We start from the raw sequence: 23,163 nt of genomic DNA on the forward strand, positions 1-23,163 counted from the left end.
AGTAAAGTCCTCTGCCCAAAATGGCTTGAGAGGGACTTTGTCAGTGGGTTCTAATTTCCCATGGCTCTCTCATGGTGTTCTATTCTAGTTTAAAGGATAATGATTTGTGTGTGTGTGTGTGTGTGTGTGTGTGTGTGTGTGTGTGTGTGTGTGTGTGTGTGTGTGTGTGTGTGTGTGTGTGTGTGTGTGTGTGTGTGTGTGTGTGTGTGTGTGTGTGTGTGTGTGTGTGTGTGTGTGTGTGTGTGTGTGTAGTCAGTGCCAGTCCTCTCCTCTCTATGATGCTCATCTACTCTGATTAGGACGTGCTGCGAGGGGAGAGCAGCTTGTCTGCTCCCAGAGAACTGCAGGTGGCATGAGGAGCAGGAGATCACCCTCAGTCCCTGTCCTGGCATCTGAATAAGAAGCCTACAGGCACCAGTCAGACGTTTAACCTAGCAGAGACCTGCCCTGTGGAGTGTGGACACTAGCCCTCCTGCTGGTTTCCTATTCAGCCTCTTCTACAGACCCATGGGAACAATCAGTCTACTGAAACTGCAGATAGATGACAGCCAAATAAGTGATATTCCCCTCAGAATTCTAAAACAGACAAATGCAACCGCAATAAACTTAACCGAAGGGCGCCTTTGATTTTGCATTGCGTTTTGATTGTCACTCATTTCCTGTCTTAGCATCACACAGAACTGTATCGGTCCTCCCGTTTCTTAGTGAATGAACAGAATTCTTCAGTGTTGGACAGAATGGTGTAACGTATGCAGTAGGATCATTAGGAGGGAGATAAGAGGGCCTGAGTGACCAGCCACACCACAGTCTGGTTTCCATCAGTCTGACTGGGATGGCAGCTTGGGTGAGACAAGCTGCCCAAGTCCATTACCGCAATCAAGAGAGACCCCCCCCCCCTCCACACACACACACACATTTTTTCATTTCTGATGCGATAAGCCATCTGCTTTGTTCTAATAGAGGAACTAGCTTGACTTTTAAAAGCGGTGAATTAGGCCAAATTGAGGAGGAGGAAAATCAGCCTGTCACTAAATGAATGTCTGGAGAGCATGACTCTGGGTGCTGATTTCGTCATTCAAGTAATTCACTGCATGAAGATCTGTAGTATTACCGAGAACAACAGTAGCTAATATAATAGAGGGAATTTAATGCTTTCATCATTTTGAACACTTGTATCCCTCTATGACTCGTACCCATGCTACTTATACAGATGGAAAAAATACTCGCGTAGTTTTAGCTGTTCAAGTCTGGTCCCGAGGCTGTCCGTCTTTCTGCAGTAGATGTCAGTCAGACATGGCCCTTTCTCCTTTCAGCGCCACTATGTGGATTGCTTCCTGCTAGCGGGCTAAATTGGCTGACAATTTCTCTCCCTCAGATGTCAAACTCGACGCCACAACTCTTGTGAATGCCTGGCATATCCTGTGTCGTTGTCAGAGCTCAAGGAAAAGGGGCTGCCTGGATTTCACAATATTACAAGTTACACACGTCTCACACCTCTTAAAGATGTCCTTTACATCAGTCTGAACATAGTGTATGAACTGCATTCACCCACCGTAAAGGAAATTATTATACACTTTTAAGACTCCCTTGGCCTCTGTTCAAACATAGCTTCTTGGAAGACGGCTCTAAGTGGGCCAGCTTTTCAGGCCTGTTTCCTTCTCGCTCCGCAAAGTCCCCAAACCCAGCAGGACATGGGCTTTTTTCAATGTGTACTTCAGCTTTTCTTGTATCTTGTCTTCCCAAGGTTTTCAACTTGATTGGCTCGATGAAGGCTGCTTTCTCTGTTGAATCATCAAAGGACATCTGGAGTCACGAATCTACCTCTGTCGTGTGTGCTGTGTGAGTGTGTATTTCAGACATTTCAGGATTTCTGCTTATTTTTGCTTCCTGTCTTAAGAAGAAACCTTGGCTTTGTTTCATGCTAAAAGGAAGTCTGTTTATTTTTACAAGGATTAGCAGCGTTTCAGCTGCCTGCTGGGAAGTATCTATCTACACACAGAGGACATGATCCAGCACACTGCAGCAGATATATTATACCTAACTAATGTGTCTGGACAGGCTCCCTTTCTCTACAGAGGTGTAGGTGAACTCTCTCAAAACTATAGTGTTGGTGAAGGGCTTGCAAATAAGCATTTCACTATAAGATCTACACCTGTTGTATTCGGCGCATGTGACATATAACACTTGATTTGATGTGTTCCCTAACAAGATGACGTGATTGGCGTCTCGTACCTGAAGTCCGTTGTGTCGATGCTGAGGTTATGTTAGGTCTTTACGGGTTCCTGAGTGGCGCAGCGGTCGAAGGCACTGCATCTCAGTGCTAGAGGCGTCACGACAGACCCTGGTTCGGTTCCAGGCTGTATCACAAGTGAACGTGATTGGGAGTCCCATAGGGCGGTGCACAATTGGCCCAGTGTCGTTCTGGTTAGGGTAGGCCGTCATTGTAAATAAGAATTTGTTCTTAACTGACTTGCCTAGTTAAATAGGTCAAATAAAAAGAAACAGGTGTAGCTCTTTTACAGTGTTTATGGAAAAGCAAGGGATTAGGAGCAACAGGTTACAGCAAATCTCTGTCTTGGAACGTATATAAGTCCAGTATCTAGCCTTACTTCAGTATCTGCATTTTTAAAAATATTGTCAAACTCCCACCCCTACGGGGCATTTACATTACGTTAATGACGTTGTAAGATAGGGGGATGTTGGAGCAGCACGTTATTCCACTCCAGTAGACATCCTCTGTGTCCCTCCTGCCATCAGTGTTGTAAACACTGGGGCACTCTTTGCCAAAGCACCTCCACAGATGGCTCATGAAGCACTACGAGTTGTTTTTCCTGTTTATTCAGCAATGCTTGCCGACTCGGTAATGAAATAGCTTCATTACAGCAATTTGCACTCCAGCATTCAGGGGATTGCGTTAGCATTATTCTGCAGATGCTCGTTCTGCGCTGGTCCAAGCTGTGTTAAATTAGTCCCTGAAGTAGCCTACAACGCTGGCCCAGCCCTCAACTCAATCATCACTCAAACACATCAAACTTTCTGAAAAAATCAAATACCTGTTTTTAGATGCAGCTGTCATAAAATACTGCCACAATTTCTCTAGACATATTAACACTTCGTTGTCGTTCGACTGAGGTTGTGGCTACGTGGTTTTCTCCATGACTGGTCTTGATGGCTGTACTGTGGTACTCAGCCAGGCAGCCTGGCGGCCCGGCAACACTGTCCTCCCTCCACTCTCCTTCCCAGTTACTCACCCCTCAGCCCCCTGTGCTGTCATCATCTCCAGGCTTATTCACAGCACTGACCTGTGACTGGGACAGATCACTTCCTTCTTTTAGACAATACTGTACCTCCCCTGCCCTCTCATGGCGAATTTCAAGAACACTTCAAAGCCTTCTTTGAAAGCACACTTCCCAGGAAAAGCGTGCTCTCAGCCACAGAGTGTATAGAATGGAACACAATAGAGGAGAGGTAGGGAGGACCTCATGTATAGCATTATGAACTGTTAAGTGTGTGCCTCACCTCTCTGTCTGTGTGTGAAATGGGTCCCATCACGTAGTCTTGGGAAGATGAAAGCTGTCTGGTGAACGTCTGCTCTAACCTATAGACTCTCTCCCTCTCACACAGACCCCCTCCTAGCCTTGATCATTCAGTCCTTGCCTTCATTTGCACTCCCACGAGGTTATTCTGAATCCCAACTGTATTTCCTGAATTCACTTACACTTACTAAAAACCAATAGTTCCCATGTGACTGGTATAACTGACCCCCGGGCATAAACAAGCAATAAATCAAAGGTATGATTCATGATCTAAGACTGCTGAATTGCAGAGGGGGAAGTTAGAGATGGATTTTCACATGTGGTGAGCTCGCTGAGTTGACCTTTGCAATAGAAGAGACAAATGACTGGGTTTGGCCAGGTGGCTTAGCCCTCTTTTATTGAGCCAACATATCTATTCTAAACTCATTGTACATACTTAGTTCCATTAAACTGCTCTGACCAATTCCTCTGGTTTTTCTCCTGATCATCAGTAGAAGTTTGAAGCCGTTGTTATGTCATCAAAGGATGAAGGTAGTGTTTGATGATTTTTAAAATATATTATTTTACCTTTATTTAACTAGGCAAGTCATTTAAGAACAACATTTTATTTTCAATGACGGCCTAGGAACAGTGGGTTAACTGCCTGTTCAGGGGCAGAACGACAGATTTGTACCTTGTCAGCTCGGGGGATTTGAACTTGAAACCTTCTGAGGGGAATATCACTTATTTGGCTGTCATCTATCTGCAGTTTCAGTAGACTGATTGTTCCCATGGGTCTGTAGAAGAGGCTGAATAGGAAACCAGCAGGAGGGCTAGTGTCCACACTCCACAGGGCAGGTCTCTGCTAGGTTAAACGTCTGACTGGTGCCTGTAGGCTTCTTATTCAGATGCCAGGACAGGGACTGAGGGTGATCTCCTGCTCTAACCCCTAGGCTACTCTGCCGCCCCAAGGGACAGGCTGTGTTAATTGTCTACGGTCCGTAGACCGGTGGGCAAATGACGGGATCAAAGCTCTCTCTCTCTGTTTCAGAAGTGATACTGCGGCGCACTACTTCACTTAACTCTCACACTACCGGTCACATTTTGAACTTCCCAGCCAATGTTTGACTTCCTGCAATTCTGCAGCATGTTCCCAAATATTATTTTAGGGAGGTTGCATTGGACCTGTGCGAGCGTGCGCGTTCCATACTGCTCCATAAACCCCGTGGGAGAGGACGTGTTAATGTGGACTGGGAATTGAAGTGAAGGACAGGGACATCAGCGAAAGCAGCTAACAATACCAGGGTATCACTCCCTTCACTGGTGATTCCATCCTGGCAGGCTGCCATGTCTTCCTGTCACAGGAAACCCACAAGCGTAATTGTCATTTTTATCAGATGGAAGAAGAGCAGCTCCAGTGAGTGCACCTTCTATATTTAGCGATAATGTTATAGACATTTAATTGGCACTTTAGCAGGGTGTGAAATTAGCAGCGGTTGACTGACTCACTGAGTGACGGCAGGTTGTAAAGAGTTGTACCAGAGAAAGAGAGAGATCTTCATATAGACTTCCCTTCTTTAACTATGTGACATGCTTCTTGTAAAAGAGACTGAGTGTTATTGGCCTCCACATACAGCATAAAGGGAGAGAGAGAGCTGTTGGATCACACCGATACACATGTCCTATACTGATGTAATGACATGGTTAAAGAAGCCTGCAGACAGCCCAGTCTCATAACAGGAGCTCACTTATGACTTTATTTAAACGTTACAGCTATTACATAATGTATGAGGCCTAGTTCTCATTAAGTGCCTTGTAGCTAAGACTCTAAACCTTCTGTGTTCATGTAATTGTTTTCCCGCAGATGAATGCTCTTCTGTTATTTCTGTCTGTTTTGAATCAGCTTCATTGTAATCTGCCCTCATATGGTTTGGTTTGGTGTTTTGTATGAGAGCCCACAGTGTGGCAGATGATGGATTATCCAAACAAGCAACCAAATTACCCAAGATCACCCTGTGTGCTGTTGAGAGCAGTGGAGGGTCACAGTCCAGGATGGGAGCCAGTGGGTCAATTGGCAGAGGACTGCTCAATATGGAAGGCTGCTCTCTCTCTCCTTCTCCCTCTCTCTGTGACTCTTTCTCTAACCCTCCCTCCCCTTTCTCTCTGACTCTCTTTCTCCCTTCTCCCGTCCTTCTGTCTACTGGTACTGTCTCCATCAGTGCAAATTGAATCTGGAGTGTAGACCAAACACGATTCTTCCTTTTTTGTCTTGGTACGTTGACCGACCGGTTGTGATGAATCTGAAATGATTCTTAGAGCTGGATTGAAAAGGAAATGTAGATAGACTTGTCCTTCTTTCAGTCATGAGACCACATGATCTAAGATGATGTGAAGGTCATTGCTAACCCTCTTGGTCCTGCTCAATGAGGAAACAGTAAAAAGTAGAAGTAAACTGTGTTCTCTTATGATGCATGACTCCTTCTCGAGGGAGTTTCTAATCAGCTTAATGACTCATATTTCTAGGAAGCTGTGATGTGTCACCTCTGGGAAACAGTCAGGATACCTAATTCCCCCATTTGCATAGGACAGTCCTTGATGGTGATAAATTAGCCTTTTAAACCGAGCCACCCTCTTCGTTCAGAGTGATCAAATGCCTTTGCCATAATTGAATTGCCCTGTTTGCATTACATGGCCCATGTGAGTGTATCAGTGCTTCACCCAGAGGGGACGGCAGATATTCAGTCTTCGCTCTGTTCAAATGGACCCTGAATAGCTATTGAAGGTTATTAATGTGCAGGGGGACTCAGCCATTCCGACCAGACTCTTTTAAAAGAACAAAACACGCTTTATGTAGACAGAAGAATAGACCCAGACCTGAACCACACATCTTTTGATCCGTGCTATTGTTCAGGAGAAGCCCTGGCTGGCCTAATCATCAATACTTCCAGGGATATTTGCCACTCTCGTCCTTCCCTTTCATCTGTCCCGAGGCTTCATGTCTCACATATTGCCGGGATAAAGGTCAGCCATCATTCAGCAGCTACGACTGTGTTTGCTGGGGCCACATCCTTTGCCGTGTGTCCACAGGAATTCAGACAACAGGAGAGGAAAATGTCATTACACAAGGAGCGTGATAATCAGATGGCAAGGGCTCTCTGCACCTCCTCTGAGAGATTTAACGTCGATGGTACACTGTGTAAAAGGTTTAACCTGTTTCACAAAAAGTTTCTCTGTGCACTCCGGTGCAAGAAACCATTTTCTTTGACAGGGGTTTTGTTGGAATACAGAGAGAGAGAATCTGAGTTGGGATTCATGAGTTTAGCTCCTCCCCTTCCTGACAGGAATCTGGCAGCTTCCTGTGTCTCAGCAGGAAGTGCAAGAAGTCAGTGGAGTCTTTCATCTACACACCCACAGGACTGGAGACCCAACCAACTCCACACACACACACACACACACACACACACACACACACACACACACACACACACACACACACACACACACACACACACACACACACACACACACACACACACACACACACACACACACACACACACACACACACACACACACACACACCTAAGCCTTCATGTGAAAACTGCACTCTAGTAAGCACATTCACTGTCATACATACTCGCCATGATTCAAAAGCACATGCTTCCTGGCACACAGAGCTTCCTTAGTACTGTGTTCTGCTACTACTTGTATTTATATCAACAAATTATTTCCTCTCAGCTACTTAAGGCCTTCTCGCACTGAAATGTGGTTTATACATTTATGGAATGAGAGAACATAGTTAGGATTACATGGGTCAATAGTTAGAAACACAACTGTACATACCACTCTGCTCTGGTTTAGGAATCTTAGATATTTTGGCACTTTACCAGTATGGAATTCATTGTATCCCCCAAAGAAAATAGATTTAACGAGAGAGTATGAGTGAGGGAGGGAGGGAGACGTCAGCTAGAAGAATGTGTTAGTAAGCAGCTCTGAGCGGGATGGGTCTTGTCAGCCCACCCCTGACACACTGTGGGTGGAGAAATGAGGAGGGCATGTGTGTGTGCACCAAGATTGTGCAAGTGTGTGTGATTGCATGTGTGTTTGTCTTTCCAACTGTGTGTGTGGTTGTAGTGGTGTTGTTTGACCGGGACCTTGGCCAGCTGAGAATAGATGCCCAGACCTACTGGTGAGGAATCCAAAACACCCCTCCATCTGCCACTCCTCTCATTCACTGAATACCAGGTGAGTAGCAGATACAGCCTGCCTCTCCTCTCATTCACTGAATACCAGGTGAGTAGCAGATACAGCCTGCCTCTCCTCTCATTCACTGAATACCAGGTGAGTAGCAGATACAGCCTGCCTCTCCTCTCATTCACTGAATACCAGGTGAGTAGCAGATACAGCCTGCCACTCCTCTCATTCACTGAATACCAGGTGAGTAGCAGATACAGCCTGCCTCTCCTCTCATTCACTGAATACCAGGTGAGTAGCAGATACAGCCTGCCTCTCCTCTCATTCACTGAATACCAGGTGAGTAGCAGATACAGCCTGCCACTCCTCTCATTCACTGAATACCAGGTGAGTAGCAGATACAGCCTGCCACTCCTCTCATTCACTGAATACCAGGTGAGTAGCAGATACAGCCTGCCTCTCCTCTCATTCACTGAATACCAGGTGAGTAGCAGATACAGCCTGCCTCTCCTCTCATTCACTGAATACCAGGTGAGTAGCAGATACAGCCTGCCACTCCTCTCATTCACTGAATACCAGGTGAGTAGCAGATACAGCCTGCCTCTCTCTCATATGCAGCCTGCCTCTCCTCTCAGCCTGCCTCTCCTCTCATTCACTGAATACCAGGTGAGCAGATAGCCTGCCATCCTCTCATTCACTGAATACCAGGTGCCCTGCCTCTCTCCTCTCATTCACTGAATACCAGGTGAGTAGCAGATACAGCCTGCCTTCTCCTCTCATTCACTGAATACCAGGTGAGTAGCAGATACAGCCTGCCTCTCCTCTCATTCACTGAATACCAGGTGAGTAGCAGATACAGCCTGCCACTCCTCTCATTCACTGAATACCAGGTGAGTAGCAGATACAGCCTGCCACTCCTCTCATTCACTGAATACCAGGCGAGTAGCAGATACAGCCTGCCAGCCTCCTCTCATTCACTGAATACCAGGTGAGTAGCCTGATACAGCCTGCCACTCCTCTCATTCACTGAATACCAGGTGAGTAGCAGATACAGCCTGCCTGAATACCAGGTCCCTCTCATTCATTCACTGAATACCAGGTGAGTAGCAGATACAGCCTGCCTCTCCTCTCATTCACTGAATACCAGGTGAGTAGCAGATACAGCCTGCCACTCCTCTCATTCACTGAATACCAGGTGAGTAGCAGATACAGCCTGCCTCTCCTCTCATTCACTGAATACCAGGTGAGTAGCAGATACAGCCTGCCTCTCCTCTCATTCACTGAATACCAGGTGAGTAGCAGATACAGCCTGCCTCTCCTCTCATTCACTGAATACCAGGTGAGTAGCAGATACAGCCTGCCTCTCCTCTCATTCACTGAATACCAGGTGAGTAGCAGATACAGCCTGCCTCTCCTCTCATTCACTGAATACCAGGTGAGTAGCAGATACAGCCTGCCTCTCCTCTCATTCACTGAATACCAGGTGAGTAGCAGATACAGCCTGCCACTCCTCTCATTCACTGAATACCAGGTGAGTAGCAGATACAGCCTGCCTCTCCTCTCATTCACTGAATACCAGGTGAATACCAGTAGCAGATACAGCCTGCCTCTCCTCTCATTCACTGAATACCAGGTGAGTAGCAGATACAGCCTGCCTCTCCTCTCATTCACTGAATACCAGGTGAGTAGCAGATACAGCCTGCCACTCCTCTCATTCACTGAATACCAGGTGAGTAGCAGATACAGCCTGCCTCTCCTCTCATTCACTGAATACCAGGTGAGTAGCAGATACAGCCTGCCACTCCTCTCATTCACTGAATACCAGGTGAGTAGCAGATACAGCCTGCCACTCCTCTCATTCACTGAATACCAGGCGAGTAGCAGATACAGCCTGCCACTCCTCTCATTCACTGAATACCAGGCGAGTAGCAGATACAGCCTGCCTCTCTGAGGTCAGGACAACAGGGAAATGGAATGGTCTGTTAGAATACAACTCTAATGGAAGGGTTTATCATCTGAGGTGTGAATACCAGGTGTGTGTGAATGTGTGTGTGTGAATACCAGTGTGTGCCTGTGTGTGTGTGTGTGTGGACAACAGGGAAATGGAATGGTCTGTGAGAATACAACTCTAATGGAAGGGTTTATCATCTGAGGTGTGTGTGTGTGTGTGTGTGTGTGTGTGTGTGTGTGTGTGTGTGTGTGTGTGTGTGTGTGTTTAGGGTTACTTTATTATGAAATAATATGATGGGTGTGTAGTATCATGGCGTGTGGTATGCTGTTCGTATCATGACGTAGGCAGCAGACGGCTTCAATCAAAATGTGCATTCCCTTACTCAACCACCGTACTCTCTCAACCTAAACTCTATTCATCCTGTCTTTCTTTTGGTTCTGCTTGTATCTACATTTTGTGAAAGGCAGTTTGGCACAGATGGAGACATTCCTGTTGAAGTGAAGGAGTGGGCCAAACCACATGCCGGATGATTGTACTGCTGCTACAAGCAGTGTACACAGTGGGAGAGCGAGAGAGACCTGGTTGGGTACATAACTCCTGTCAGTTTACCATCTCTTTTCCCTAAGTCTTGTGATTAGTCTCTGCATCATTGTTGACTGCAGTTCCAGTCTGTTCCTGATCAGCCCCAACTACTGCTCTCCTCCCTGACTACTCTGCATGTTCAGTCTCAATGACAGGTTTACACCGCAATGAGGCGATCGATTCTGATTCAGTTTGTAAGGTCAGCGTTCTCCAGAGAGTTAGTTTTCTAACAGATTCATATATTTACCCCAGTGACAGCTGCAGTGGCTGAGAGAGACCGGTTAGGGAAGTGTGTGTTACTGACGGCGTACAGAAGTAGGATGACTTCCAATGCGGCGAACAGGTCCTGACCCGTGAAGCTACCTGATCCTACCCATGAATTGCATCACTAACAACCGGCATGATACCGTCGACGTTGCGTCTCCACATCGATTGCGTCCCGTCCCCGTCAGTGTTTTTCCGCATTGTAAGTAATGGATGAGACGGAGGTTATTCACTCCGCATCGTTCATGTTTATTGATAGGGTTTCTGTTTTATTGGTTTGTGATTCATTGGTCCTCTAAGGGGGAGATGTTTCAACACCCTGTGACTCAGAAGCCTGATGGTAATGGATGTGGGGTGTTAATTAGTGTGGGGAGTGACACTTGCCTGTCCAAAACAACGTGCCAGCAGAACAGAACAGAGTCCACCCGACCCAAATGGCCCATACTTTCAACGAAGGTGTTTTTTGGGGAGCTAGGCTATAAATGTCAATGGTGTGGTGTCTGATGAATGGCAGAGCTTTCCTCCATGCAGAGCTCAATCCTCCTGCTGTAGTGTGGAGGAGAAAGCCCACGTGGCAGGCAGCAGCCACAGCCATGGTGCCCAGCCAGCTAGGCAGAGCGGCATCGTAAAACAAATGGGGTTTAACATAGCCTGGCAGGCAGACTGTTACAATACTATAGTCTTCTACACTCTGTTAGCTTGGTAGGATTTCTATGATGCTAGAATAATGTTATGCTTTTTGACATTAGATCCTGTCACAAAATGGATTTAAAAAACAAAACAAATATGCTAAGGATTAACAGTGCCTTCGTGAATGTGAACCTGCTCTGCTTTATCCCATTTCCAAGCCGAGCTATGACGTAATGGGCTGCTGAATGAAATATGCTAATGCTAACGACTTTTCCATTTGGTGCTCAGATTGGCACGGCAGCAGTGACAAGAAGTGATTTGACCCTGGTCACAGAGGAATAAGACAAATGTTTAGTTATAATCCCTGTCGTTTGGAATGTACAGTACTCAAGCCCATCAATCAACTACCTCTGGACTGCTCCTGCACTTATAATGTCATTTGAACTATACAAACATGCATTATGTCACACCAACTAAAACACTATAGTGAAGGATTAGGTCTAGCCTATACTATTTCATTGGGTATATGTCAGGTTAAATGTTCATATTTACGTAGGACTTGCCTTGTATTTGTTGGTTGATGACTTTTGTTTACAAGAAGAGCCCATTCTGTGCGTAGAGAACCCTCGGGAGCGATTAGCATTTTGTTTATTCTTCTTGACTATTGCTTTGTGGTCTCCTCATTAAGGAAAATGATTTCTCTTTTATGTTCTCATTCCAACAATATGCAAATAGCGTGAATATGTAAGTGGGCGGAGGAAGGAGGTTCATCTGGGGGTCGGCATCCTTTATGAACTTGACTGACATGTTGTCTACTCAATGTTGTCGGCTCTTTTTTGAATTCTGTTGTAGTCTACCGTCACTTCTCAATCTCCATTCCCAAGCTGATTTACAAACAAACTGAGTCACTGTGTTCTGGTCTCTCACCAACGAGAACAATAACAAAATCTTATTCATTCATTAGTGACTGTCGGAAGTACTGAATTGCTTTCACTACTTTTCAAAAGAAAAACCTATTCCTCCTTTTTAATTGTTTTTGTTTGGTTTGCTCCTCAGGAGGGAGTTGCACAACAGTAACCGATGAATGTATTTTCCCCACGCGATCTAAAAGCCCTAAAGCTCTCTGATTATTATCAACATCAGTTATTTTCTTGTATTCTCTTATCCTCTGTGATTACAATGTCGTTATCTTGCTTGTGTGGCATCATTTGGTTTATGCTGGGACCACTCTTATCTGCCTTCTATGATTGTGTGGTGTGTGGTGGTGTTTGGTGGTACAAATGTACCGGACCAGTGAATCACCTGTGTACTGTAGTCCTGATTGAGACTTTCTCCTCTGTCAGGTGCTATCAGGCCAGGCTGAGATGAGTAGCTGGGCCCTGGCTCACCAACCCCCCCTATCCTCTCCCCAGGCCTGATCTAATGGGAGCAGAAGGGGGACAACACCACCACCACTGGGTCCAGTTAAAAGACAGGCCCTTGTCAGCAGCCAAAATAACAACTTGGAAGGAGAGGCATTTGACTGGAACAGAACCCTAAGAAGTGTAGCAGGGGTTATGTGTGAGTGGAACAGGACTGGCTGAACACACAGAGCAGGATTCACTTTCTCTACCTCCAGAAAGACTGTTGTATCTCACTGTTTCATCTGTTGTTGGCGGTCATGTTCTGTTTGATTCCGCCAAAGGGAAGGGCAAAGGAGATCACATCATGATGGAAACACAGCAAGAAGCTTACCGTGGTAATCCACCTGCACAGTATTTAAATGACCTGCTGAAGGTCGACTCAGCCTAGAGTGAGGTCATTGGCTGAATGGCTGGCTGTGTAACTATTTGTATTGTCAGAGAGCTCTGTTAATGCATGTTCCCCTGAGAGCGTCCATGTCCTCTATCTACAGGGGAAGTATTGGCAAACAGGTCTCACTGTTGACTGGTTGTTTACTAAAAGCCTTTTCCAATAAATGGGAGGGATCAAATACCATTGTGTTTATATCTGCCTCCAGGGTTTTCTGCTTCACTGATGGTTCATTGTGGAACTAAATGTTGAAGTGGGCTGTGTTCAGTAGGTAAAACGGAAGAAAAAGCTCTGAAACTAACAGAAATGCTCTCTTTCGTTCTCTGTTACGAACATTAAAACGTTTTGCTACGGTGTGACCTAATGAGCAAGACACTGGTGTTACTTTTCTGATTTGTTACAATTCGGTTCAAATGTTGTTGTGGACAAATGAGTGTGATAACATGAGAAATAGCATTCAGAAATGGCATGAATGGCGGCGTGGCAGTGGGCTGTTCAGTTCCTCGTGATGTGTATGGGCCATTATATCTGAGGTACCTATTATTAGAGCTGATTGGAGGTCAGCGTTATTCTGTTGCCACAAGAAAGGTGGTGGCGTGGTTCCGTTCCTCCTGTTGCCACGGGTACTAGCAGCGGGTGTGTGATTGTGAGAGTGTGAAGAGTGGCAGCGTTTCCACGGTTCAACACTAAATGAGAGACAGGCAGCCTGAGGAGGACAACACTCTCTCCGTCTGTCTCTGTCTCTCTGTCTGTCTGCTCGCCACAGTAACGATGTGATGAAGCTTAATCTCCCACAGATTTCTCCGCTGCTCCCTGCTTTGTTGTGCTGGAGGCAGAGATTATTGGATTAACGTACAATAAGGAGAAAGATATTTCATTTGCCAATTGCTAAAGAATAGCCATTTCCTGGCCACAGCCAGAGACGAGGAGAGAGCGAGAGAGAATCCAATTTAGAGTCCAGCTGGGGTTTGGGTTCATTTGGCTATGAACGATGCAGATGTTTGTCAAAGGAAGTCATTAGAGATTGGGGCTAGAAGAGAACTCTCACTCTCCCACCCACCCTCTCACTCTGTTTCTTTATTTTGTGGTGGTGGGTGGGGGCCTGACTGTCTGTTGCTGGAAACCCAGCCGTCACCACTAATGGGCTGTTGACCCCCAGCAGGGGGGGGTCGAGTGGCTATTCATCACCACAACGTCCACGTGTCATCATCCAGCCTGTCCTCCACTGGCCGATCACAGGGAAAGATTAGCAAGCAAAACCACATCTGGCCTTCACACTGCTCTTAGTCACGGCTACTTCTCTGCTCCTCTCCTCCTCTACTCTCTTCCACTCTGCTCCCTGGTCCCACCACAGCCTTCTCACAGGAGCTGAACTCTGGGTGCACTCTCCTCTAATCCTGAGCCAGTCTTATCTCAGCTCAGGAACAATAGACACAGAGCGAGTGGCAGGCAGCCCCTGCAGCTACTCAGAATAGAGAATTTTACAAAATGACTCGAGCAACTGTAGAGCCCACAAAGTGTGGTGGCAGGCAGGCTGCCTCAGGGCTCAGATTGGTTGTCACTGACTCTATAAATCCTGGTTTATCCATCATTGTAAACCCGCCTCAATGCTTCTTAACATTTCACTGACATCAAAATGTAATCCCTTATGATGTGGAGGAGGCAAGCAAATGAACCCGATGAAGAATACAAGTCAGGGTACCACTGTACCTGCTGCTGTACCACTGTACCTGCTGCTGTACCACTGTACCTGCTGCTGTACCACTGTACCTGCTGCTGTCCATATCATGATGTACAGTACAGTCTGTCTGGCTGTGGGTGTGAATGTCAGGTAGCCGGAAGGCAATTTTTTCTGTTGAGCAGCTGGTCGGGGGGCCCGAAAATAAATTCAGACTAGAAATTAACCATAATAATCCCAAACAGATATAATATTTGACTAAAACCTAATAATTTCAAATGGCTTACATTTGTATACGATCGTATGTGTCTCTCTATTATCCGTGGGAATACTTAGGAACACATTTCCTGAATGAAAATGACTTGGAGCAGAATTCCTGATGCTTTTACACCTTTATGTCCAGCAATGTAAAAAAAATATATATATTACTGCTCTGAAAACCTGGGGGTCGGACAATAAAACCACGGCCTGCGGGACACCAGTTGGGGAACCCTGATGTAGGTAGACTAAACAGGGCACCTTTCCAAGCCCAGGATCCAATCCATCTCATGTTAATGAGCCTTCACCACAGTCCTAACGAGCTGTAGTCGCTGCTGTGCTCCGTGTAGGAATCAATGCTGCTGTCTGTGCTGTGGCCGGAGACTGGACAGTCATTGGGGGGGAGGGAGGGGGGGGGGGGCTAGGGACAGACTGTTAAACAGGCCAGGGAGGCATCAGTAGATCACTTCTGTTCTGTTGTCTTCCCCACAATGCAGCGCCGTACTTCTGACATTCACCATCCCATGCCTAACCCCAGATCGAGCTAATTACTGATTGGTGCCGCTGCTTTGTAATACGCCTAACAATTGTTTCATTGTAATTGGACGCTGCATTTTGGCTTGTCTGTATTGTGCCGGGGATTTGACCTGACGGTGGTTTCTGTTGCTGCTGGATGGATTGTGATGTTAGGACTTTAGATGAGAAACGGTGCAGCAGATTACAGCCGTGTGTTACATTGGACAGTCAGTGCTGTGTGAACCCTCCTGGGTTATATTTGTCCTCTGATGTATTTGGTGAATTAACAGTTTGAGGGTAAAGTATATAAATACAATATGTTTTCTCTTCCTGTGGAGGAAAACAAATAAAGTTTCTTTAGGGATTTAGAGTTGCTGTTTTCATGTCTTTGTAGGAGGATATAGTATGGCTTGTACTTTAGGATATGAAAGGAACTTCACTTTTACCTCAATAAGCACTCAATTGTATGTGTTGGGTGAGATGTTTGTCTTTGGGCCAACTTAGTAGAAGAGACAGTAGCCTGATATTGCTTTAAAAACTAAAGTGATTCCGCCTTTGTTTCCATCAGTGTTCAGGATACTGCTGCTCATGTACTGGTGAAACATCGTGAGTCCTTTACTGTTTTCACTGTTATTCTCTCTATGTCTCTCTGTCTCTGTCTCTCTGTCTGTCTCTCTCTCTGTGTCTCTCTGTCTCTCTCTCTGTGTCTCTCTGTCTCTGTCTCTCTGTCTGTCTCTCTCTCTGTGTCTCTCTGTCTCTCTCTCTGTGTCTCTCTGTCTCTGTCTCTCTCTCTGTCTCTCTCTCTGTGTCTCTCTGTCTCTCTGTCTCTCTCTCTGTGTCTCTCTCTGTGTGTCTCTCTTTCTGTGTCTCTCTCTCTTGCTCGCTCTCTGTCATTTTCTTCTCTGTACATCTCCATGCCAGCATTCCCATCTGTCAGTGGCTGTCTGAGGTAGTGAATCCATGTACATGTCAGTGTGTTCAGGGAGAAGACATCTCCTCCTCAGCATCTCTTACCTTCCCTCTGGCCGCCTGGGAAGAAGAAAATAAGCACACGTACACACTCGCAGAAAAAGAGAGGATATTATTTGTGATTGCTTGTGCTATTTTTAATTTAACCCACTTTCAAATGACCATGGTATGATTTCACTTTCCCCACCAGCATTCTATTAGGATCATGGTATGATTTCTCTTTCTCCACCTGCACCCTATTAGGATCATGGTATGATTTCTCTTTCCCCACCAGCACCCTATTAGGATCATGGTATGATTTCTCTTTCTCCACCTGCACCCTATTAGGATCATGGTATGATTTCTCTTTCCCCACCAGCACCCTATTAGGATCATGGTATGATTTCTCTTTCCCCACCTGCACCCTATTAGGATCATGGTATGATTTCTCTTTCTCCACCAGCACCCTATTAGGATCATGGTATGGTACCAGCTGTGGTTAAGCCATATGTTCCATTATAGGAATAATGTGTCATCATTCTGAATGCCTACATCCTATCTGTGAGTAAGCAGGTGACTCTCTAGCTAAGCAGTTCTGTGTCCACAACTGTCATTGCCAAGTGAAGATTCCATAATATTTCTGCTGAAACACGAGTGGCCACGGCTTCCAGTTGCATCAAGGCATGTTTATAAGGAAGCACACAGCACAACGAAAGAGCAGCAAGACCCAAAATACTCACTCCTCTCCAGGCCGCCAATGAACAGGACGCTTGGTTCAATCTGCCTCCAGCCTTCCCAAAAGTATGTTTGAGGCGCTGGCAGGGGCTCTGGGACTAGGCTACCCACCACAAGCTTGGCACAGTTTGAGTGAGGAGCAGAGGGAGGACAGACAGCATGGCTGCTTTTGTTCCTTCTGCAGGAGGCAGATAAAGGAGATGCCTGGCGGTGTGGCAGGAGAACACACACATTGACTAAGTTTGACTGGGAGACTGACGGAGACACACACACACATTGACTGAGAGAGCGACACACACACACACACACACACACACACACACACACACACACACACACACACACACACACACACACACACACACACACACACACACACACACACACACACACACACACACACACACACACACACACACATATTGACTGAGAGACCGACAGAGACACACACACATATTGACTGAGAGACCGACAGAGACACACACACATATTGACTGAGAGACCGACAGAGACACACACACACACATTTACTGAGAGACCGACACACACACACATACATTTCGACTCCAATTCCACGCCCTTTCTTTTGTACTGATTACACGTCTAGCAAGTGTTCCTATTGTATCCCAAGGGCAGTGGAGTGTAGAGAAGTGACCACCTACCTACAGAGATCCTTTAAAACCGAGAGGGGCTGGCTACAGAGGTCACGCACTAGCTCACACAATATGATATGGAATATTATGTAGTTGGCTGTTGCAATTTGATTGAAGTTCAAGTCGTGCTCATTTGTGACATGTCTGATTTCGCTGGGCACATTCAAAAGCAGCGTTGTGGAGAGACTCATGGAGATAAGAGCTGGTCCAGCTGCTTCTCCTGTCATTACCTCCACCCCTCCAACTCCACCTCTGGAATGTGATCGTAGACATTATAAACTGGGTGGTCGAGCCCTGAATGCTGATTTGACTGACAGGTATATCAGAACGTATACCACGGTATGATGAATACAATGTATCATTTGCAGTAATTCTACATCATGAGAGAGATATCAAATTGTAGTCAAATTGGTGTAACCTATAAGTGTTGTAATGCATTGCCTCTTCAACTGAACCCTTGTACCCCCCCCCCCCTGCCCATGTTCCCTCTATATCATTCCAGTCTCAGGTTCCATTCCATCCAGACTGACTCCATTATGTGTCTATTCTCTATGGGGTCTGGGGAACAAAAGGCAGTGAGACCTCGTAGCTCTCCCAGCCCTGCTCACAGCAGACTAAGCCAAGCACATCGTTGCAGTGTGTCGACATGGGTCAGGGAGCATACACCTCCAATTGTCAGCCAGCTCTCAGCCTGACACGCAATACCTCTGGGTGACCGCAGATAACTCAAAGCCCTCGGTGCCACTGCCAGCACTTGATAGTCTGCTACTCTGCTCAGCATTCACAGCTAGGCCACGTCGCTATGAAAAACTGAAATGAAACGCTGTAGAAAATCCGCTGGCTACGGTTGGATGGATACACTGCTTGGCACGGGAGCTTTTTTTCCATCAACCTCTCGCTCGCTGTCTCCTTGTCACTAAACAAGCTCGACTGCATGCTGTGTTACAGGTGGCCAGTCTTCAATAGCCTTCTTTCGCATTCATAAGCAGCTGAACGCCAAGACTTGAAATAATGGCCTGTTGGGAAGAGAAAGCAGTTTCCTCCCGGCTCTGCACATCTTGCTTTAAAACAACCGGAGTTGGCTACAATATGTCTACCACTTTCATCTCGACTAGTGAAGACTCTGCTGACCTAACAATACTCATCACAGTGCATACTGAATAGTATCGGCTTGCTCTGGAATATCAGACAAATACAGCGAGGAACACACTGTGCTATGTAACTAGTGTGTAGTGCACCATACACCCTAGTCTAGGCAAGGTACTATCAGACATCTTCATTATGAATGATTCTTCGGAGGAGCTGAAAGACTCAATCCCGAGGGAAGCCTGGGTATTTTCACTCTATTGTTTTCCAGGGGTGTAAAGACAATCACATTTAATCCCTCACTAGTGCCGAGCAGATCCCCTCAATCAAGTCCAGATAGACTGTTATAGATTGTGCCCTTCCAAGCGCTTCATAACAGAAAATCCTCTCTGGAGCTATAGGAGTGGGTGGTCCAGGCAGTAGTCAGCCAGACACTGACTATTGGCTGTTTGTTCTTTCCTTTTTTATGTGATGACATGATGCCCTGGTTCTTTGATCCAGAGCGAGACAGAGAGATGCTGTTGCATCTAGCTAACTTCTAAGATCCTCTCCTGTCTAATGTATTCACGGTCTCAGGTTGGAGAGAGAGTGGAGGGAAGGGGGGGGTGGTGGGGAGGTGATGGGTCAGGTTTCCTGGCTGCCAGGCTGGTTTAAGATAATAGCTTTGATTTAATCCAGAGCAGCGTCCCCGCTCCCACCAGCTCCCACCCGTTCCCCACGTACAGCCATGCTAATATGCCCAGAGGGCTCCTCCTTCAGTAAGTTGAACAGGAGCCTCGCTGGATTTATGGCAAGCAATATCTTGATATCTTTCCAATAGAATGAAACCCTTTATTTCACAAACCAGAGACGATAGAGAAAGGAAGGAATATTCTGCATTCTCACCCCCTCCCTCTCTCCCCTCTCTCGCTCCATCTCTGTCACTAGCTCTGAACCTGAGTTGAGGCATTTAGCCAACCTTTTGACCTTAGTGTTTAGTTGTCTGTGCAGTCAGCAGTGCATGGTTATTAATCTCCCTGAGTTAGATGTGTCCTCTGTTCTCCTTAGTGAGTCTGCTAAACAGCAGCTTGTCCTCTAGTTTAGTCAGTCTACTACTGGATGAATGTAGGGTGTCAAAGGTCAATTCTGGACTACCTAGTAGTGAGAGTGGTCTCGAACCGACAGAAGGAGGTCAGGAGGAGGTGCCATCTGGAGAGGAACTCTCACATCCGGGGAGGAGAAGGGGTTTGGGGGTGTGGTGGGTGACCCCTGACCCAGAGCGGAGGCAGTGATGTCAGAGGGCAGAGGAAGCTATGCTCTGCGTAACAACTTGTAGCTCTGCTCCACCATCAAGCTAATCACGGTAATCTACACAGACAGATGTTACCCCACCCAGCTCACAAAGCATGCCTCAACAAGGATGGAGGGAGGGATGTAGGGAGGGGGGGTGGGGGAAACAAGGAAGGCAAGAGGGAGGTGGGAGGGATGCAGTCCTGCTGGGAAAGCACTGAGGCAACGTGTCAGAAGGCTCCTGCCGGTTGCCGCAGCCCCCCTCCCAACCCCACACAGAGTAGCCGTAAGCCCTGTTCATTGGCCTGGTGGGGAGTCGTAATACCCCTTTGGCAGTTTATCCAAGGCAACACGCTCCCAATTAAAGGGTCCTTCAAGCAAGATTTACTCCCCACCAAACCCCTAAACACTACACCCCTCCATCTTCCCTCAGTCCTCCGGCAGCCACTTCTCCTTCCCACTTTCCTCCTTCCTCTCCTTCCTGCCACTGTTGATTCTTCTGGCAGGAGGTGGGCATTCATCGCTCTAGGATCTCACAATGCCAAGGCTTTTAACTGTGAGATCAAAGAGGGTGAGAGTTTGCCTACCGCATGATTACATTGGAGATTTCTGGCAACCCCCACCGGGTAGCCCCATTAGGCTCCATGCTTCTCTCATTTTTCCGCAAGAGCTCCCCTGGGCTGCAAGGCAATTATGCAGTGGTGTGGCATAATATTTCATTCTCCTCACATTGCGTTACTCTATGGTGGAGTTTTCTGCTAACAGCATCATATGGCCCAGGAGGAAGGGAGCTGGTTGCTAACGGCGTCATACTACTGGAAAGACATAGAGATTGGATGGGGGGGGGTAAGAGAGAGGAGGGAGAATTCTCAAGGGCGTGATGGGTTGCTCTCTTCACTCACTGGATAGGTGGGAACACTATACAGCACTGCATAGAATTTGCATTTATACCCTGCCTTATGTCATTCATAAATGTCTCAGAGAGCGAGGGAGAGATACCGAGTGGAACTAAGAGGGTGAGGGAGATATAGGTGAGAAGATGGGGAAAGGCATTCTCCTGTCGTTCTGTTCCGTGGTGTGTGGGACCCCAGGCGAGGCTGTTTAGCTGTAGTGATGATGCCGTTCTGCATGCAGACAGCCAGCCAGGCAGGCAGGCAGGCAGGCTATGCCTTACACACTCACAGGTGCTCAGGCCCCCCAGGCTCATCTCCTCTCTCTTCCTCGCCTCTCCACGTCAGCTCATCATCTGCTAGAGCGGGCTTCCATCATATCCAGCTCCCAACATGCACCCAGGAGGCCCTGCTAACCCTCCTATAGCTCTTAACCTGGAGCTACTGCTACTTACTATGGGTCATAGTCTGAGACCTTGAGCTTTAACATTTAACATTATGAAGCCAGAGGGTGATCAACATACACAGACTGTTAATCACAGATGCCTATAGACCTGCCTCCATCACACGCAGGCATCTGTAGCTGTCTCTCCTGACCACGTGTGTGTGTGTGTGTGTGCTGCTTGGCTATGCTAATCACTATTAGCAGGTATAGAGTTTGATTAGGATCCACACAGCAATAATTAACATGTCTGTTGGTGTTCCATGTTTGGTTCCTCTCCCTGTCCTGAGTGTCAGGCGGTAGGTACAGTTGAAGTCGGTAGTTTACATATACTTTAGCCAAGTACATTTAAACTCAGTTTTTCACAATTCCCGACATTTAATCCTAGTAAAAATTCCCTGTCTTAGGTCAGTCAGGATCACCACTTTATTTTAAGAATGTGAAATGTCAGAATAATAGTAGAGAGTGATTTATTTCAGTTTCTATTTATTTAATCACATTCCCAGTGGGTCAGAAGTTTACATACACTCAATTAGTATTTAGTAGCATTGCCTTTAAAATGTTTCATTTGGTTCAAACGTTTCGGTAATCTCCCACAAGTTTCATCTTCCTGACTGATGTCTTGAGATGTTGCTTCAATATATCCACATAATTTTCCTTCCTCATGAAGCAATCTATTTTGTGAAGAGCACCAGTCCCTCCTGTAGGGTGGTGGAAGTGCATGGCGAAGCCTCGAAGACCATGACATCATTTTCTGGAATGTTCCAATCTGTTTAAAGGCACAGTCACCTTAGTGTATGTAAACTTCTGACCCACTGGAATTGTGATATAGTGAAATTTGTTGAGTGGTTGAAAATGACCCCAACCTAAGTGTATGTAAACTTCCGACTTCAATTGTACGTAAAGAGACAGCTGTATCTCACTGCCCAAGGACAGCTGCCTTTAGCCTACGTTGGATCATAGCTGTCTTAGTGTTGTTTGTAGAGAAAATTATATTTTGGAAGTGAAACTGCTAATAACAGCTGGTCTTATTTTTGTTCTATGTTGCTTGGATTGTTCACATAAACATTCACATACAGTCCCTTCGTATCGTTTTACCTTATCGTTTTACCCACATTGACAGTCTGTTAAATCTTTACCCCTCCTCTCCATCTTCTCCTTTGCCAGAGATCCGCGGTGGCCGGGGGCCTAAGGAGGGGTCACTGAGGTCGCTGCCCCTGTACGACACGCCCTACGAGCCAGCTGAGAACGGAGGGGACTCGGACGGCGAGCGTCCCCGCTGCCCCAGAGAGAGCCGGCTGCCGCAGGATGACGAGAGGCCCCCGGAGGAGTACGACCAGCCCTGGGAGTGGAAGAAGGAGCGCATCTCCAAGGCCTTCGCAGGTACGAGAGCACGTATGTAACACTCCTCTCCTCCTGCTCCACGTCCCCTACATTACTGTCACTCTGTGTCTGTTCTGCTGTCCCTCTCCATCCCGCTAATTGCCCTGGTACCCTTTTCCAGCACTAACCAATGTGATTACTGCTTCTTTCGTGGTTTCTGGGTATCTTATCTTCAGAAAGGCATTGTTAATTTTCATTTCCTTCCCTCTCGGGAAGCATAACGGTAAGTTAATTTGCAGGTGTCTGTTCTGCTGAGTGGGGTCTTTTTCTGGGTGTCTGTCAAGCTTTGGGCATTTATTGTCATGAATCTTGCCCTGGAGGCAGCTCTGCAGAGTGTGGCTGTGCCAGCTAGTGACCAAAGTCATACCATCTGATTTT

The 23,163-nt window shown here is 46.6% G+C and overlaps 1 protein-coding gene across 8 annotated transcripts in view; it reads left to right on the forward strand.

The window, feature by feature from the left end:
* LOC124035785 (SH2 domain-containing adapter protein F-like) overlaps nucleotides 1-23,163 on the forward strand; it is a 127,409-nt gene that overhangs the window by 64,595 nt on the left and 39,651 nt on the right. For 4 of the 8 annotated variants that reach the window (XM_046349501.1, XM_046349506.1, XM_046349504.1 and 1 more), the window contains exon 3: nucleotides 22,570-22,797. In XM_046349501.1, the coding sequence (XP_046205457.1) occupies nucleotides 22,570-22,797 (228 nt within the window). The remainder of the gene's footprint in view (nucleotides 1-22,569; nucleotides 22,798-23,163) is intronic. The other 4 variants (XM_046349502.1, XM_046349505.1, XM_046349507.1 and 1 more) reach the window with 1 other exon arrangement.

The sequence above is a fragment of the Oncorhynchus gorbuscha genome, linkage group LG05 (genome assembly GCF_021184085.1).
Source record: "Oncorhynchus gorbuscha isolate QuinsamMale2020 ecotype Even-year linkage group LG05, OgorEven_v1.0, whole genome shotgun sequence".
NCBI lineage: Eukaryota > Metazoa > Chordata > Actinopteri > Salmoniformes > Salmonidae > Oncorhynchus > Oncorhynchus gorbuscha.